Genomic DNA, 17,818 nt, shown 5'->3' on the forward strand with positions numbered 1-17,818 from the left:
TAATATCGGATGGATGCGCTAACTTGTTGAATCATCCAGAGACAATCAAAGAGATTAAGTGTCGGCTCTTCCGCCGCACCGCGCTTTGCGGATTCAAATGTTGTTTGTTGTCACCCTTTTTGGGGGTACTCTTTCTGGACTCCTTTTACTTGCTCCCATGAACATGCATGTCTACTCAGACAAAGAGAGGGTGAATTGAAAGACTGAAAAGATCTGTCGTGAACACATCCATCGCTCTTTGTATTGGTGTTGTTGGCTCCGGGTTAATAACCCGAGCACCCCCGGAGAAGTCCTTCAAGCCTACTCTACCTGAAACTCAAGACAATTGTATCTGACAGAAGAACGTCTCTCTTTTTTTCCCTTCCGGATCTTGCCCTGCATTGCCCTTTTTCTTTCTTCTTCGCAACTGGCTTAGTCAATGCCTACGCCGAAACCGCTCCCGGACTGCGAAGGTCCAAAGCTGGAATGTTTCACGGATGATATCACAAAGCACAACTTCAAGTTGCTGGAATATCTCGGGGGAGGCTGCCACTCCAAGGTACTCAAAGCCGAGATCGATGACAAGATCTACGTCATCAAGTTTGTACGTCTGCAATAGAACACAACAACCACGCCTACTGCTAATGCGCAACTACTTACTTACTTACCTTGCCTACTTAGTTTTTTCGGGATACCATGCACGAGCCGCACTTCGAAATGACACCGCTTGACGACTACACCATCGACGCAGATGAATATTACCCCCTGGTTGCAAGCGATGAGATGCCCCAGCGTGTAGTCGATAGCCTACGTCTCCACGCCACATCCTTCAACAACGAATGTCGCGCCTACGGCAGGCTCAAGGAACTCGGCCAGGAGCATCTCGCCCTCAAAGCGCACGGTTATCTACGCGTCTACTTGCATCAGATCGAGGAGCAGCTCCAGGACGCGTACCGTCGCGCCTATCCCGCAGGTCCCCCAAGAACCGCACAGTTCCTCATGCGCCATGATGACGCCGACGCCCCCATCATGGCTATCGTCAAAGACTGGGTCCCGGACCACCGAACGACTGCAACGACCATGACCCGCGAAGCGGAACATAGGCAGTTACGTCACCTACCGCGCATGCTTCGAAACCTCCGCCAGCTCCATCGGTGCGGCATCGTTGTGCGCGATCTCAAAGCCCAGCAGTACTATGAGGGCCAGCTAGGCGACTTCAGCCATGCCTGGACAATTCCACATGTTTTTGGTCCCGAGGGTGGGGTACGACCGCCCTGGACCTTTGCAAGTATGGCAGCCTGGGACCTCAAGTGTTTCCAGCTCATGATCGACGATGCGAACAAGTCTGCGCAAAGGGCTGAGCCGCCACTGAGGAAATGTAACTCGTGTGCCTGGCGCAACTATGAGCGCTATAGCAGCCTTCGCCCTCGTCCCGGCACGCAAAGACCTTTTCTCCCCCTGCTCAACTACGACGACGGGCGTAAATGGGAAATGAATTACGATCCTCCATACGACCCGGCACTCTTCGACTGGAAGGCCATCCAAAAACGGACAACAAACAAGTCCATTGGCAATATCCCAAAGAAGGAGTCCACCGGCGGTGTCTCAAAGAAGAGAAAGGCCACTACCACTGGGAGAGCCCGGCAGAAAAAGAAGGTCAAGAGCAAGACGAGGAAACGATAGGGTGGCCATACTCACTTCAGTTGTAGCTTCTTGCATCTCCATTGGATAGCGGAAATGTGTTTTTGACGTGTTTTGTTTTTGGTGTTGCGATCTTGGCTCACGCACATGTTTTGTTTACATATATCATAATACCATTTTGTTCGTTTTAATTAGTGATTTATAACCAATAAATCTTTGTTCTAGCATCCCAAGAACGATAAATGATGATCGCGAGAGTTTACCTAGCAATTGTCCGCCTTAAAACCATCCGACACCGGCATAAATGGTGCGGGGCCGGATTTGACCCGGAGCATTAAATTCCCGTTCGGTCCATTCAATTGCATCATTCCCTGCTTCAGAGTCTACGAACCCAACTCTGTGACAATTCCTTACAAAAAATGCTATCGCCGGCGATATCCACAACAATCTCTACACCCGGTAGGGCCAGAGCTTCCTGCGAGCCGTGTAGTAAGTGACAAGACGTCGAGCGCCGGTTTCAGCTGGCTTATCCGTACCCCAACCCATAGGATCGCGAAAGGTCCGATGCTCGGGAGAATACCCGGTGTGTTCGAAATGCACCGTTTCTAATCGAGGATGTATCTACTCTCTGCAGAAACGCGCCGGCAGACCCAAGAGGCCCTGTGCTATAGCGCGCGTGCCGTCCAGTCCCCCTCGTGAGGATGATCGCGGGCCGTCACCAGCGCAGTCGAATACCGCCCTAATAACGATCGTCACGGAAGAGCGCCCGAGCCCTCACGAAGCTAATACAGATATACCGCCATATCTCGCTGACTTTGAGAGCTTTGCGCCGTAAGGAGTCCGTTGAATGAGCCGCCATTTCCGCTTTCTAACCCTCCACAGCGCGCAATCTCACAGCGACATCCTCACGCAGACAGACATCAACGCTTCATGCGCATGCCTGTCGATCCTCTATCTTCTCCTCAATCGCCTCGGAGTCCGCACCGAACTCATTGTCCCCGATGATCTTGCGACTCTGCGAAATACATTCGAGCGCGCAACGGATGTTCTCGAATGCTCAAAGTGCCCTATGCGCTTCTCATCCGTGCTGCAAAACGCAGGCATCTTGGGCATTCTGTGCGTCTGCATTGCCGAGTCCTACGTCAGGCTCATCAAGACGATTGATGCAAAGGCAGTTGAAGCGACCGCCAAGGGAGAAAAGCTAAAGGTCGCGCTAAATCCCTTGGGTCAATCACTCACCGCAGGCGACGCAGTGTTGGTGCCGATTGAAGTGTCGCCCGAGCAGTGGAAAAGTCTCATGTACAGTGTCGTCAAGTCGGAGATATTTGGCATTGAGAACCATCGCGACAAGTCGTTCGTCGCGTTCATTGAGCGGTTGGAAGAGCGGCAGACGAGATGGCATGCGCTGCCTACCGCGCCCGACTGCCCGCCAACGTACCAGTCTGCTTGTTCGTCTTCGGATGAAATGCCACTCTGCTTAACCATCACGAAGGCGGCGAGAAAGGTCCTTGACTCGCTCGCTTCTGCTTTGGAGTGACAAAGAGAACGCACAGATGCTTCGGCAGAAGGTCATGACCAGCTAGCGCTTTTCTTGGATTGACTGGAAATGTTTGAAGATAGGAATCCCCCAAATTGGTACAATATTACTAGAAATTGCAAACTCTTCCCTACCTGTTACACCTGCTAACAAAACCACCCTCAATACCTTATATCCAAGCAACCGTATAGCCAACATTCCCATCCCGTACGAACCTCCACTACTGAACAATTGCAGGATGCAGAGCGCCCTTGAAATGAGGATTAAAGTCATACGTCTGATGTCTCTTGTCATCCTCCCAGATCAACGTAGTCCCCTCGGAATGGATCTTGAAGTGCGCTTCACTCAACTTGTGCGCCTTCGCATCCTCCGACAAACCCTCAATCTCCTTTTCATTATACACCAAAGCCTTGTTACGGCCCTTGAAACAGGCATTCGACTTGTCGCCGTGGTTGTTTCCGGGCGTGTAGCTCGAGAACTCCTGCAACCGGTCCAGAAGAGATTGGTGCAGGACTGCGCCGCGAGGAATATCACGGTACGAACCTTTGTTGGGAGGGAATGTCACGGGCTTCCAGCCGAGGAGCTTGACGTTGGCATCTGTCGTGTCGTCGAGTTCCCAGCGCGTTAGGAAAGGGAGCCATTCTGGGACGTGTTAGTTGGGATTGAGACGGTCTGCCTGGAACTTACCCATGAACTTCCACATGAGGACTTTGAAGAAGGCCGTTCCGTAGCCAAAAGCGAGACAGTCGTGCATGAATCCATGCGTCGCTTCTCTTCGCTTGGCAGCATCTTCCATACTCTTCTCAAATGGCTTGAGGCTATGGCACCAATGCACTCCCGCCTGCAGCGACTTGTCCATCTCGCCGCACTTCTTGACCTCGCGAATCATCCACTCAAGTGGAATGTCGCTCATCTGGAACCTATCCTTGTTCAGGTTCTGACTCGCCTTGCCAGCTTTTCTCGTCAGCCACGCGTTCTTGATCCTACCCCAGAAAGATGGCTTCTCAGCTTCATCTTCCTGCTCATCAGGCTGCGCGGGCCATCCGCCGCCGACGTCGCCGTGGTTGCCTGGGAACCAGACTTCCTTGATGTCCTCTTCATCATCGTGGCTGTGCACTGCGGCTCTGATGTCCTGCGCCAACAGAGCGGGCTTGAACTTGACGCGACGCTCGTCAACGGCTACAGCGTGACGGACATGAGTCGCTGTACCCGTTACAGGAACGGGCATCTTCGCTTTGCGCTCGAGAACAGCAACTGAAGCAACGCAGTCCCAGATTCCGAGGAAGAACACCTTGATGTTCTCCTCTTCACCGGCGCGGTTCGTCTCCTTGCGACAGAATGTCTGACTGAATGCCTCAATCTCGTTGGAGGCATCCTGCGTCTCTTCACTGACATCTTCAGGCTTTGTGCCAAGGAGCTGTGTCGTGTCGGCGGGAGCGTCTGTCTCTGAGCTGCCGTGCTTGGAAGTGCACTGCGCATGCTCGTTGTCTTTTATCTCGCCTTGAAGGTATCGCTGATAGAGACGGTAGGCGAACGGGACCATTTCCTCGTTGCCTTTGCAGAGAAGACCGACCTTGTTGACCATTCTGGCGAGGAACTTGGCTGTGTAGGCCCCTCGGCTGAAGCCAAAGACGTAGATCTTTGCGTTCTTTAGAATGTCAGTTGAGGAACCCAGTGGTCGGGAGATGAGACTTACAGTTTCATAGTATCGCATGAGAAAGCGATAGCCAGCAATGACATGAGCGTCAAAAGTGGTGCCAAAGCCTTGATCGATCGTCTTTGAGATGTTACTCCCAAATTCACCAAAGATGCCCTTGTTCACAGACGTCTCATTGATATCGTATGTACCAATTCCAGCTATGCACAGTTAGCAACCGCATCTCAACTCAATGACTGGCATCTTACTCTGGTAGTAGTGGAACTGGTTCTTGTTGTTTCGATCCAACTTCCGAAGGATCTTGACAACATTGGTATCAGCATTGGAGCCACTGAACGTGTTTCCCGTGCCGTCAAAGCATAGGATGAGCTTCTTGGGCTCCGTAGATTCAGTGCCTTCGTTCTCAGCGTGAGGCATCTTTGCAAGAAGAATGATGGGGGAGTTTCCAAGGTGAGACGGAAATTCAATGTCTGGGGGGCCAGCTATGCTTCCTTTATGCGGAGACAACGGGATCCCTTGCGTGGTTCTTTTGCTTGTACCACTGAGCTCCCGGCCCGTGTAGCATAGCACACCTGCGACGGGAGGAGAGATGTATACAGTACGTAGAGCGAGATATTCACATGCATTGTTGTCTCCTACCTTACGAGAATGACGAATGAAGGGATGCTAATCGGAGAATATTGATTCGTGCTTAGCATTTCTGTTCAGCCAGCCACGAGAATCTCATCTTTTGCCTAAGTTGGTAGAAATGTCTGGCTAAGGGACGGCTCGGGGAGGGGAAAGAGAGGAGAGGAGAACTTAGTGAGCATGTTGTGATACGGTGCGGCTGAGACTTGATTTCTGTTTGGGGTCTGTTGCAGTTGATGCTCGACACGCCACAATTCCATTGTTGTTGGTTGGAGGTTGAAAGGCGGGGAGATATGCACGACTCCGGTCTTGTGAAAGTCGGTGACTGTTGTAGCTGCACCCATGTACTTGTCTAGGACCCTGATGTTTTAGAGGGAGGTTATGTATTGGTTGATTTTTGCTTCTTTTTTGTTGCAGTTAGCTTGATGTAATAAAAGGAGTGTTATTGCAGAGTGCAGATAAGCGGTGTTAGATAGAGTCTAGAGATCTGAGAGATGAGAAGAGATTGACGTGAGGGGTTGGTACTGAGACGATCTTGCGGTTCTTTTGTTTGTGTAACTCGAAATAAGCATGTTCTTGCTTTAGATTAACCCGATAATAGCCTGAAGATCGGTCATGATGTGATTCCAACTCGACCATCAGTACATACATACACAAACAACCTGTCTCACCCATATCTCTCAATGTCTTCCGATCCGAAGCTCACTGCATCAACATCCAGATCTAGATTCCCTTTCCTTTTTCTCGTCCCCATGTATTTCCACGCTCCAGCAAATCAAACAACACACGAACTGCAGGTCTCACAACCCCTCACTTGACAACATCCCCCCGGCTGAGACATTAGCTCACTCCGGCACCTGCTATTTGCCGGACGGCGCAACGGCGATCATTCCTAGGGTTGCACGGCATAAACGCCCGTCAGCAAAAGAAATGTCTAGCTTCGGCAGATTGAGGGGGAGGGGGTCCGCGCTGGTTGGTCGGAACGGACCGCCTGCATTGGCGGTAAAGCTAGGAGATTTTGATGGGAGAGGGTAGGTAAGCTAGATGAGGTGAGATGCTACGGAGATCGGAAAAGTAGCTTAAGTTAACTTGACTTTGACGCGTATAAAGAGAAGAAAACAAAAGGGTTGATGAATCACAAGAAAATCAAAGGAATGGAGAGTGCAGATGCAGTAACTGAAATGTCAGATCATCTTTGAGGCCTCTGCACAGCACACCCTCTTTTCCAAACTTGATAGATCTCGCATCCAGGTTTCACACAAGACAACAGCCTGTGAGACATTGCTTCTCACCAACCCCTCACTCTCAAAGCTTCATCCCGGTAAAGCTGCTTCCCAGCTTATCACCTTGCGTCATTGTCTCAGCTCCCATCCCGCGTTGGCAATACGAGAGCTTGCATTGGACAGGCCGTGCTGTCTATCAGCTCTCGTTGCACCGACGCCACCTCCACTCGAGGGTCCGCGATGTGGTTACCGAAAGCTACAAGTGACTTATTCGGTATAAAGCATGGGGAGATCAAGATGCCGCTCAACAATGTTGGAATTGGTTCTCACACGCTTCCTCTTTCTTCATCATGTCGTTCAATGAAAAGTTTCAGGCTGGCGAGTCGTACGGGACCTCTAAGGAGGATCCGGCGAGTCTGCTGGATAACCCTGAGAAACTCGTTGCGGACCTCATGAAGGACTTTGCTGGTGTTCGAAGCCAAGCTAGTCCTGCTCAACTCCTCGGTCTTGTCAAGGAGCTTCTCCAAAAGGGTCAACCTCTTGATGACAAGAAGGGGTAAGTCACTCACTCATCTACACCATGTTCAAGAGAGCTTGTCTAACAGCTGTAGAACTACTGAACTCCTCATCGGCATCCTCACCGCCCTTCCTGCATCCTCCAAAGCTCGTACAGCTCTCACAAACAAACTCATCGACACCCTCTGGGGCAATCTTCAGCACCCTCCACTGAGCTACGTCGGCGGCGATGTCAAGTACGACGTCGTCAACTCTGATCAGCCTGCTCACAAGCATAACTGCGAACTTTATGATACAATCGAGTTCAAAGTCCCTGGCACTGATGTTCTTCTTCGAGAGCAAGTGCCCCAGGCTCCAGATGGCCTTCATCAGTACCGCATGCCAGACGGTAGCTTCAACAACATCCTTGAGCCTAATCTAGGTAGGGCTGGTACACCGTATGCCAAGTCTGTCAAGTCGGAGAAGAGACTTCATGGTGTTAAGCCTGACCCTGGTTTGTTGTTTGATCTTCTCATGGCGAGAGATGAGACGACGTTCCAGGAGAATCCAGCAGGTATTTCGTCAATGCTGTTTTATCACGCTGCGATCATCATTCATGATATCTTCCGTACAAACCGTACAGATATGAACAAGTCTGATACCTCATCGTATCTTGATCTCGCTCCCCTTTATGGTTCTTCATTGAAGGATCAGCTTGAGATTCGTACCATGAAAGAGGGCAAGCTCAAGCCTGATACCTTTCACGAGAAGCGTCTTCTCGGCCAGCCAGCGGGTGTCAACGTCATGCTTGTGCTGTACAGTCGATTCCACAATTACGTGGCAGACATTCTGCTCAAGATCAACGAGAACGGACGTTTCTCACTGTCAGTGCCGTCCAATGCTTCCGAGGAAGCAAAGGCAAAGGCAATCGCGAAGCAAGATCACGATCTCTTCAATGTAGCTCGCTTGATCACAGGTGGTCTGTACATCAACATCTGCTTGCACGATTATCTTCGTGCCATCACCAACACTCATCACTCCGCGAGTGACTGGACTCTCGATCCTCGTGTTGCGATTGACAAGCAATTCGACGGCGATGGCGTCCCGCGAGGCGTTGGCAACCAAGTCAGCGTCGAGTTCAATCTTCTCTACCGCTTCCACTCTTGTATCTCCAAGCGAGACGAGAAATGGATCAACAACTTCTTCCTCAAGCTGTTCCCTGGCCGCAAGGCTGAGGATCTCCAAGACGTCAGCTGGACGGAGCTTGGACAGGCTCTGCTCACATTCGAGCAGAACACTCCCAAGGATCCTAGCGTTCGCACCTTTGACGGTCTTGAGCGTCAGCCTGACGGTACGTTCAAGGATGAGGATCTTGTTCGCATTCTCAAGGACGCTATGGAGGATCCTGCTGGAACTTTCGGTGCTCGCATGGTTCCCAAGGCCCTCAAGGTCGTTGAGGTTCTGGGCATCATCCAGGGCCGCAAGTGGCAGTGTGCTTCGCTGAATGAGTTCAGAGAGTTTTTTGGTCTTAAGCGCTATGATTCGTTCAGCGAGATCAACTCGAACCCTGATATTGCGAATATCCTGGAGAAGTTGTACACTGACCCAGACATGGTTGAGTTGTATCCCGGTCTCATGATCGAGGATATCAAGCCTCAGCGCAACCCTGGCTCTGGCATCATGCCGACTTACTCCGTTGGCCGAGCTGTTCTATCTGATGCTGTCACACTCGTTCGCTCAGACAGGTTCAACACCATTGATTACACCGTGTCGAACCTCACTGCCTGGGGTTACAATGAAGTCCAGCAGGACTACAAGACTCTCGGTGGCTCAATGCTGTACAAGCTCATCCAGCGCGGTGTACCAAACTGGTTCCCCTTCAACTCGGTCGCAGTCATGCAGCCAATGTACACCAAGAAAGCCAACGAACAGATCGCCAAAGAGATCGGTACTTTTGACCAGTACACTCTCGACGACCCCAAGGCACCTCCCAAGGTCGCCGTTCTCACTTCAGGACCTGCTATTAAGCAGATCCTCAGCAACACCAAGCAATACGTCGTTCCCTGGCTCAAGCCTCTCAACACTCTTTTCCCTGGTAAGAAGGACTTTGGCTGGTTCATGCTTGCGGGTGATCAGCCCCAGAACTACAGCCACCGCGCCAACTTTGCCAAGGCCATGAGCAAGATTCCCAACATGCACAATGCCGTCCACGCGTTTATTGAGCGTGAGGGTACAAGACTCATCAACAAGGAGACTTTCACCCTCAAGAAGGGTCTTGATCAGATTGACATCATTCGCGATGTCGCTATCCCTCTGAACACACAACTTCTGGCTGATCTGTTCTACTTTGATCTCCGAACCGATGAGAATCCAGACGGTAAACTCGGTGTTGCAGAGCTGTACCGCAGTCTTCTCGACATTCGTGTCTGGGGCGTGAACAACAATGATCCCGCGCAGGCATGGAATCGTCGTCGTCGTGCTCAAGAGGGCGCGAAGAGAATGATTGAGACGACAAAGACTATCGTCGCAGAGGCTGACGCTGGACGTCCTCGAGGTATTGGACTGGTATCTGCCGTTGCTAACAGGATCGGCGCCAGATCGTACCTCAAGAAGGACTCCCTACGATCATGTGGTCTCAAGCTTGTGGAGGAGTTACTCGCGCAGGGGAATAACGTTGATCAGGTCACTGATAATCTCTGGCTCACTGCCTTTGGTGGCATTGGTGTCCCTGTCACTGCTGTAAGTCGAGTGACAAGATTGAAGAATCATGTGCTGACGGTGTGTAGTTCTACGAGGTTCTGTCATTCTTCCTTCGTCCTGAGAATGAGGCTATCTGGACCGAAGTTCAGGCCATTGCTCAGAAGGGCGATGATGCTACTCTTCACGCCTACGTCGCTGAAGCTCAGCGCATGACGAGCTCACAGCGCAACGTCCGTGTTGCGACAGCACCAGGCGAGGTACAAGGCCAAACCATCCAACCTGGAACCGCCGTCGTGCTCATGCTCGTAAGTCACACCCTCACATCACAAGTCTATCGCGTCTAACAATGGCCAGGGCGAGGCTGGCCGTAACCCCAAGGAAGTTCCCGACGCGGGCAAGTTCAACCCCCAGCGCAAGAAAGAAGACGTCTCGGCTTTCAGCTACGGCCAACACGAATGCATAGCCAAAGACGTCGCCCTCGCTTTCGTCACAGGCCTCATTAAGCTCGTTGCCGACCTCAAGGAGCTTCGACCTGCGCCTGGTCAGATGGGAACTGTCAAGACTATCCAGGTTGGCACTGAGAAGGCTTACCTCAATGATAGCTGGTCATACCTCGGCTTCGACGCAAGCAGTAAGTTTACGACTCCCTGTATGTTTAGTAACTGTGCTAATGATGTGTAGCTTGGAAGGTTCACTTCAATGGTCATGGAAAGGGCAACTTTGAGGGCGAGAGGGTTCCGACGAAGAGCACCCCGATTCAAGAGTATTATTCCTTGCTTCAGAAGAGAAAGGATGAGTTTTTGGGGAAATAGGCTTAACTTATGATAGTCAGAGTAGTCTTGAACAATGAACAATCGTTATGAATCAGTTATGGGACTCAGCTACCGGTTACCCCTGAGTGACATGTAGACACGTCACAGCTACCACTCAATCATTTGCTATCGCCACCTGAATCTCGGCCATCGGCTAAAGATTAGCATAACATCAAGGTAAGCTAGTAACGTCAAGCCACGGCCGCCGTAGAATCCCGACGCCTACTTCTCAGAAGGAGCGCGTTGCCTTCTTACACGACGAGGATGATGAGACCCCAGAAGCACGAGGTGAGATCAAACTCAAGCTAGGTTAGTTAGGCCATACAGTATAAACGGACGTGCAAATTTAAGAGGCTCATTGACAGGTGACGGATATCAGTTTCTCAGAGAAGCAACGAGAAGTGAGGAAGTCCTCATCCTTCCGGCCAAGGAGACTCGGGGGGGTTCTTCTGGGGTCACTGCTTCTTCAAAAGCCGAAGCTTAGCTTCATATCAAAGATAATTGCTCTTCCCTGTTATTTTTTATCCATTTTGATCAGACCTGACCTTAGTTTAGTCTTAGCCCTTGTTCCTGAACGTCCCCGCTACCTGGTTGAAAGGGGCTCTACCCCTGGCTCATTGATGCTTCAGGAGAACAGCTCCGAGTCACCTATTAACGAAGCGAAGCTGGACAGTCAAACGGACTTCACATCCGAAACTCTACATGATTGCTAAAACTCTAGCTGAGCAACCCAGATGCTGCCTAGGAGACCAGGTTCCTTTCACCGCAGTCGACGTCAAGTATGACACCCCTAATGGACGAGCGCAGTACCGGTTTTCGAGGACGTTTTTGGGTATATTCAGGGGGCTCATTTTTATCCTCTAGTTAGCTTGGGATCGGGGTAATCGGCTGTCTATCAAGCCAGTCTCTTCTGGGCTCGTCTGTGTTCTTCATCCGCATCAACCTCATTCAGGGCCACAGGACCAAACTGTAGGTCAAGGACTTTATGGATCGAAACACAGATCGGACCGTTCAAAAGCCCCTTCTTGTTTGACTCAAAGGAGTTCTCAGTCTCTCGCATGTCAACATCACTACCAATGCGTCTTCCTTTCATCTCCCAACATACCTACGTCCCAAGTACCGCCAGTATAAAGTCAGAAGCCAGCTACAAGTTTGACCAACAACAAATTAGCTACTTGCGACATGCTCCTTTGGCCAAGAGTGGGAGCGGACTTTGCAATCAGTTCCTGGACGCAATATACTCACTATCAATGGCCAAAGCATGCCATATGGACGCACAGCCGTCCAGGCTACCTGATTCAACACTGATCACCATCATCAACGAAGCTGAAATAGCGCTTACACTAAACTCGAGGTCTTATACCATGATTCATTCATCGTGCTGGCTGACATTCCCCTATCCATCCCACTAGAGACCAGGTTCTACCGATGACTCGGGAGCCACGAGGATATCCAACTCTCAGCAATCCAGTTCAGCGACCAGTCTATGTCAATTGAGCAGCCTTGGACAATTTGGTGAGAGCGCCTGCATTAGAGGTCGAGGTCCTCACGCCGAAGAACGAAGGCAGCGTGCAAGCATTGTCGTGGTCAGCAGTCATACTGCCACTACAAAGCTATCACTTGCCGTGTCACAGAAAGTCTGACGAAGACGGAAGGGCAACTAAACAGCTTTGTAGGCATGGCGATAGAAGTAAGGTAAGGACAGGCATTCATAAAGCAGAGAAGAGGGGACGCGATGATGAGGCAGCGATGATACACTCAAGAACGAGACCCAGGATGGTATCTTGGAGACGTTGAGGCGTGATAAGATCTCATTATATAGGAGTTCAAGGCATGTCCCATACAGTGAAGTCAACGCCGGCTTATAGTTTACCCATACAGCTTGAGATGTGACAACCCATCCGAGCCACGACGCGTAATCAGAGATTGCGAGATGCTTGACCCAGATTAGTATAAGTGGCAGAGCTTGAAACTTGACATGGCCAATTGACAATTGTGTATAAACTCAGCAGACTCTCTGGCCAGACAGTGTCAAGTGTTTTGGGTCTTCTGACACCCGAGGCCACGGTGAGTCCATCTCCATTTGAGGTTAGACATTACAGCAACGATCCAAGACATGCCCGGCAGACTCTGTTGGCTAAACGAGACCAGATCGTCTACTCCGTAGTGAGAAGTCTGTCGCAAAAGAGAGGTCCACTAGACTACGGTAGTCCTCGCTTCTCGTTCAACTGACTCAGTCAACACTCGCCTAAGAGACGCATCGAATCAGATCATTTCGGCTCTGGATGACATCTCAAGTGGATAAACCCAATTAATTAATTAGACTCGCGTCCGTATACGAACGAGTTCCCATTCTTTTGACGTGTCGTGATTAGCCTGACCTGATTAGCCCGTTATCGCACCGCAAATTTGCCCCAAGTCGATCTCGTCCCATATTTTTCGAGATAGATAGAGTAAAACCCGGGGCGTGCGTGCGTCTTCAGGGGATGGATCCTTGTTCAGCTGATGAAACAGGTTCTGTGACCGGCAACCTCGTTCCTTGTCTCGCTCGGTTCGTGTATGTAATTATTCTTCTTTTTCTATCGTGACACTTCTTTGTTTACTTTCTTTCATTCTTCTCATCATCGTCAAAATGCACAGCTCTACTACTACACTTCTTCTCATCGCTGCTACTACAGTCAATGCCATTGGCATACGCGACGACGACTGTAAAGACGTACACATCTTTCTTGCAAAGGGCAACAATGAACCCTACCCAGGACGACAGGGAAAGCTCGCGGGTGCTATCTGCAGTGGTTTAAAGAGCTGCGACTATGAGGATATCCAGTTCCAGAATGCTCTTGAAGACCCGTTCTGCGATTCTGTCACCGAGGGCGTCAAGAATGGCATCAAGCAGATCACGGCGTACAACAAGAAATGCCCAGACTCAAAACTCGTCGTGAGCGGCTACTCTCAGGGCGGACAAGTCGTCGGCGACATCCTCGGCGGCGGAGGCGGCGTGTTCTTCCAGAACTGCGTGGAGCCTGATCTACAGGGCCTGAATCCCAAGACACTGCCCGGAAGCAAGATTGTCGCGGCGATGGTGTTTGGCGATACGCGACATACCAAGGATCAGCCGTACAATGTGCTCTCTGGCGCAGGCAAGGATGGACTGTTTCCTAGACCGGCGGGCATGTTGAAGAATCTGGCGAGTTATGGGGACGTGTTTAGGAATTACTGTGTTGAGACGGATCCGATTTGTGCACAGGGCGATGAGGTTGAGACGCATCTTAATTACTTTGATGTGTTTACTGATGATGTTGCGGATTGGGTGAAGGAGAGGGTTGGAGAGGATTCAACTACTACTACTACGGCTGCGACAAAGACGAGTACGAACATAAAGAGCACGGCGAAGGAGACGAGTGCAAAGGAGGAGGAGACTGAGTCTACTACTGAAGCTGCGTCAACAACAAAGGCTGCTTCTACAAAGGACTCAACTACCACTGCTGCTACATCCACCACAGCCGATGCAAGCTCTACCACAGACGCAACCTCAGCTGAAGGTCGAGCCACAGCCGGTGAAGCCTCATCAGACGCCGCTGCGCCATCATCGACAGACAACGCAGCCACGTCAAAGGGCGCCTCTCTAATGGGCATGATAATCGGCGTCGCAGCTCTTTTGGCGATATAATGCATATAAAAGCGATAGATATTTGCAATTGGATATAGAAGACGAGTAATTATAACAATAAATCTCTAATTATTATCTACTCCTTACTATAAAATTGGGTTGTTGTTGTGGTTGATATCAAGTATGCACGTTGTAAAGTCAATTGAGCTTCAAGTCGTCATGACCAATCGCCCTCCTCTCCTCTCCGAAAGCGGACCCCATCACCGCTCTTCTCTTCACCTCAACATCATCACTTACAGTTACAGTTACAATGGCTCCTACTATCGTGCTCATCCGCCACGCTCAGGCTCTTCACAATGTAGCTCATAAGTCTCCCTTGACATAATCTCTAGAGTCTATCGCTAACAATGTGTACAAGAATGGTCACTGCCTGATCCTCCGCTCACAGAAAAGGGCCAAGAGCAATGCGCTCACCTAAGAGAGAACTTGATCTCTACATTCTCTGATAAGATTGATAATACAGGCGATGTAGCTATCGTTGTTAGTCCCATGCGGCGTACGATGCAGACTGCTATGCTTGCGTTGGGCTGGCTTGTTGAGCGGGGTGTTAAGATTGAGGGCAACGCAGACTGGCAAGGTCAGTTAAACCCCCAATTCTGCCCTACCACAGCCTCACTTACACGCATTAGAAAACTCCTCCAAGCCTTGTGATACAGGAAGTCCCCTCTCTTCCATCTCCCCCTCCTTCCCACAAGTAAACCTCTCCTCCGTCGATCCCCTCTGGCCAGACAAGACATCTCCATCCGCAGAGCGATACTGGTACACCAAGAAGTCCATCCTCGCTCGCGGTCAGCGCGCACTAGACGATCTGAAGAAAAGACCTGAAAAGCTCATCTTTGTGGTATCGCACGCTGGATTCTTGAGATTGGGCGTTGCGGGATATTGGTTCTTTAATAGTGATTATCGTGTTTTTGACTTTGAGGCCCAGGGGATTAAACAGCGGGAGGGCACGGCCGCCGGAGGCATGGGCTTGTCGTTTACGGAGCCGGTTGAGCTGGGGCTTGATTTGCCGGAGGAGGATCCGGGGTATGATGCTGAGGCGAAGGTGTAGATGGGATTTGAGCTTGGTGTTGGGTTAAAGGCCGTCACATAGATCAGATAACTAGACTAAAGTCGAACCGTTCATCTTTTATCTATCATCCAGTCATGATGTTACACTATAGTACACTATCCCAATTCTCATCTCGACATGAAGCTCTGGAAAGCCGACTGATCAATAATGACATTACCCACAGCACGTAACCTCTTCCTGCCCTCCTTTTGTTTCTCCAATAGCTTTCTTCTTCTCGATACATCAGCAGCGTGTAACTTGGCGAGCACATCCTTACGGAAGGGCTTGATGGTTTCTCGCGCTACGATGCGATTACCTGCTGTAGCTTGAATGACGACCTCTGTAAAGAGCATTAGTACATGGAACACGGGCTTGGATGGGGTGACGAACCGAAATGTTGACGATCAACATGCTCCTTGAACTTGGTAACCCACTGTCTTCCAAGCCTATCAACCTGCGATGAATGAACTACCTTGCAGATCGCATCGACAGGCTGTCTGTTCACCAACAGCTGCAGCTTGACGAGGTGGCTCTCCCGCCAACCTGCATCTTCATAATCTAGCGTCGCATATCCCTTGCTACAAACACATCAGCACAGTCTCAAAAAGCACCTAACATACAAAACATACGTTACGCTCTTGAGCTTTCCAAACAAGTCATCGACTAATTGAGCCGTTGGAATCTCATACTGTAGAATAACCTGCGTTGTATGGAAGAACTCCAAACTCTTCTGTTCTCCACGATTGGCTTCGCAGAGCTCAATCACACGCCCGAGGTATTCCTCTGGCATGGTGATTGTCGCAGTGACATATCTACCAGACACAGTTAGCAACGCCCAATACAGTAATCTCGACAGACTTACGGCTCCAAGAGTTGTGACTGCTTCACTTTAGGATTGCTCGTCTCCGGAAACAGCGCCGGATTCGACACTATCTCCTCCGACCCATCAGGCCATATAATCTTGGACGGCACAGTCGGTTCCGTCAGAATAACACTTTTCCCATGTTCCTGCCTCAACCGATCCTGGAACACAGAGCAGTGCAAACTCCCCAGAAACCCTAACCGCCAGCCCGCACCGAGCGCCTCAGAGTGGTCCTTCTGCAGCGTGACACTTCGGTCGTTGAGGACGAGCTGTCCGATACTATCCGCCAAACGACTGTAGTCGCTTTGGTCCGTGGGGAACGCTGCCACGAAGACCATGGGCTTGGGCTCCTCGAAGCCAGGATACGGCTCGACTTTGTCTTCGGCCCCGACAAAGGTGAATGTATCGCCCAGTTTGGCGTCTTGGATCTTCTTCATGCCCGGGTTGAAGTACACGTAACCGACTTGTCCTGCGCTGAGAGTCGCTTGGGGTATAGCATGCGGGTACTGAATGCCAACTTGTCCAACAGTGTACTTCATCCCCGTCCCCAGAGAAACAACGCTATCACCTGCTTTGATCGTGCCATCGAATAACCGCACCAGCAGCACTACGCCTCTGAAGTTATCGTACCATGAATCCACCAACATCATCTTGAGCGGCTTCTTCTCGTCTCCAACAGGATGAGGAATCCTCTCTATAACAGCGGGCAAAACATCTGGTACACCCTTTCCCGTTTTGGCACTCAGCATAATAGCGTCTTTGGGATCGAGCTCAAAACTATCATTCATCTGCTGTAGCACCCGCGGTACATCTGCAGCTGGCATGTCGATCTTGTTCACCACCGGAACAAGCGCCAGGTCCTGCGCAAACGCAAGATGGAAGTTTGACACAGTCTGTGCCTGGATACCCTGCGACGCATCAACGAGAAGCAAAGCTCCACCACAACTAGCATATGACCTCGTAACTTCAGCTCTAAAGTCCACATGCCCTGGCGTATCAACCAAATGAAGCAGATAATCTTGCCCGTTGTGCTTGTGAATCATAGTACACGTCTGCGCCTTGACAGTAATACCTCGCTCCCGCTCAACATCGAGCTTATCCAGAATCTGCTTGTTCGCATCGCTAGCAGATATCGTACCAGTGTACTCCAACAACCGGTCGCTCAGCGTACTCTTCCCATGGTCAATATGCGCCACGATGCAGAAATTACGGTATCTCTCGATGGGGATGGCGGCGATTCGGGCTTCGAGTTCAGCGGGCGTGGGCTTCGTGGCGTATCGACGGAGATTTGCGTATATCCTCGGTGTGAGGATGCTGGGCGCTTGTGAGAAGCATCGCCGACTCCAGGCACGGCCAGCGCTCCAAGCCAGGCTCATCTAGACTTTTCTAGGGCGCATTTGGCCAAGGAGTTGAGGTAGGCGGTGGTTCAGGCCCGATTCAATGGCTGGGGAGGAGGTGAGTGGGCGGGTAGTCGAGGCGCAATTCGAGATTGAAGATTTCCCCATGATGCACGAAATCCTTCTAGAGTGGTGGAGGTACGTACCCCTGTCTTCATCACACATTC

General features: G+C 50.8%; 7 protein-coding genes across 7 annotated transcripts; 5 read left to right on the forward strand and 2 right to left on the reverse strand.

Moving 5' to 3' along the window:
- Positions 1-418: 418 nt before the first annotated feature.
- On the forward strand, positions 419-1,662 carry FSUBG_76 (uncharacterized protein; the record flags this gene model as incomplete). The annotated part of the gene is made up of 2 exons (XM_036685921.1): positions 419-583; positions 661-1,662. 2 exons carry the CDS (start codon positions 419-421, stop codon positions 1,660-1,662), a joined length of 1,167 nt encoding a protein of 388 aa, XP_036544214.1.
- A 377-nt stretch (positions 1,663-2,039) lies between these two features.
- FSUBG_77 (uncharacterized protein) lies at positions 2,040-3,157 on the forward strand (the record flags this gene model as incomplete). The annotated part of the gene is made up of 4 exons (XM_036686030.1): positions 2,040-2,109; positions 2,169-2,203; positions 2,255-2,451; positions 2,503-3,157. 4 exons carry the CDS (start codon positions 2,040-2,042, stop codon positions 3,155-3,157), a joined length of 957 nt encoding a protein of 318 aa, XP_036544215.1.
- Positions 3,158-3,377: 220 nt separating this feature from the next.
- FSUBG_78 (short chain dehydrogenase reductase family) lies at positions 3,378-5,231 on the reverse strand (the record flags this gene model as incomplete). Its single annotated transcript, XM_036686140.1, has 4 exons — positions 3,378-3,799; positions 3,845-4,805; positions 4,854-5,014; positions 5,063-5,231. The coding sequence occupies 4 exons, from the start codon at positions 5,229-5,231 to the stop codon at positions 3,378-3,380; spliced, it is 1,713 nt and encodes a 570-aa protein (XP_036544216.1).
- Positions 5,232-7,014: 1,783 nt separating this feature from the next.
- On the forward strand, positions 7,015-11,384 carry FSUBG_79 (Psi-producing oxygenase C; the record flags this gene model as incomplete). The annotated part of the gene is made up of 7 exons (XM_036686251.1): positions 7,015-7,220; positions 7,276-9,898; positions 9,946-10,164; positions 10,214-10,490; positions 10,541-10,622; positions 10,868-10,980; positions 11,227-11,384. 7 exons carry the CDS (start codon positions 7,015-7,017, stop codon positions 11,382-11,384), a joined length of 3,678 nt encoding a protein of 1,225 aa, XP_036544217.1.
- A 1,919-nt stretch (positions 11,385-13,303) lies between these two features.
- Positions 13,304-14,341, forward strand: FSUBG_80 (acetylxylan esterase 2; the record flags this gene model as incomplete). Its single annotated transcript, XM_036686363.1, has 1 exon — positions 13,304-14,341. The coding sequence occupies one exon, from the start codon at positions 13,304-13,306 to the stop codon at positions 14,339-14,341; it is 1,038 nt and encodes a 345-aa protein (XP_036544218.1).
- A 159-nt stretch (positions 14,342-14,500) lies between these two features.
- FSUBG_81 (phosphoglycerate mutase) lies at positions 14,501-15,392 on the forward strand (the record flags this gene model as incomplete). The annotated part of the gene is made up of 3 exons (XM_036686473.1): positions 14,501-14,639; positions 14,805-14,918; positions 14,971-15,392. 3 exons carry the CDS (start codon positions 14,501-14,503, stop codon positions 15,390-15,392), a joined length of 675 nt encoding a protein of 224 aa, XP_036544219.1.
- Positions 15,393-15,520: 128 nt separating this feature from the next.
- FSUBG_82 (translation factor GUF1 mitochondrial) lies at positions 15,521-17,630 on the reverse strand (the record flags this gene model as incomplete). The annotated part of the gene is made up of 4 exons (XM_036686582.1): positions 15,521-15,732; positions 15,783-15,970; positions 16,022-16,204; positions 16,255-17,630. 4 exons carry the CDS (start codon positions 17,628-17,630, stop codon positions 15,521-15,523), a joined length of 1,959 nt encoding a protein of 652 aa, XP_036544220.1.
- Between the last annotated feature and the right edge of the window lie 188 nt (positions 17,631-17,818).

The sequence above is a fragment of the Fusarium subglutinans genome (assembly GCF_013396075.1).
Source record: "Fusarium subglutinans strain NRRL 66333 chromosome Unknown NRRL66333_c0000001, whole genome shotgun sequence".
NCBI classification, from domain to species: Eukaryota; Fungi; Ascomycota; class Sordariomycetes; order Hypocreales; family Nectriaceae; genus Fusarium; species Fusarium subglutinans.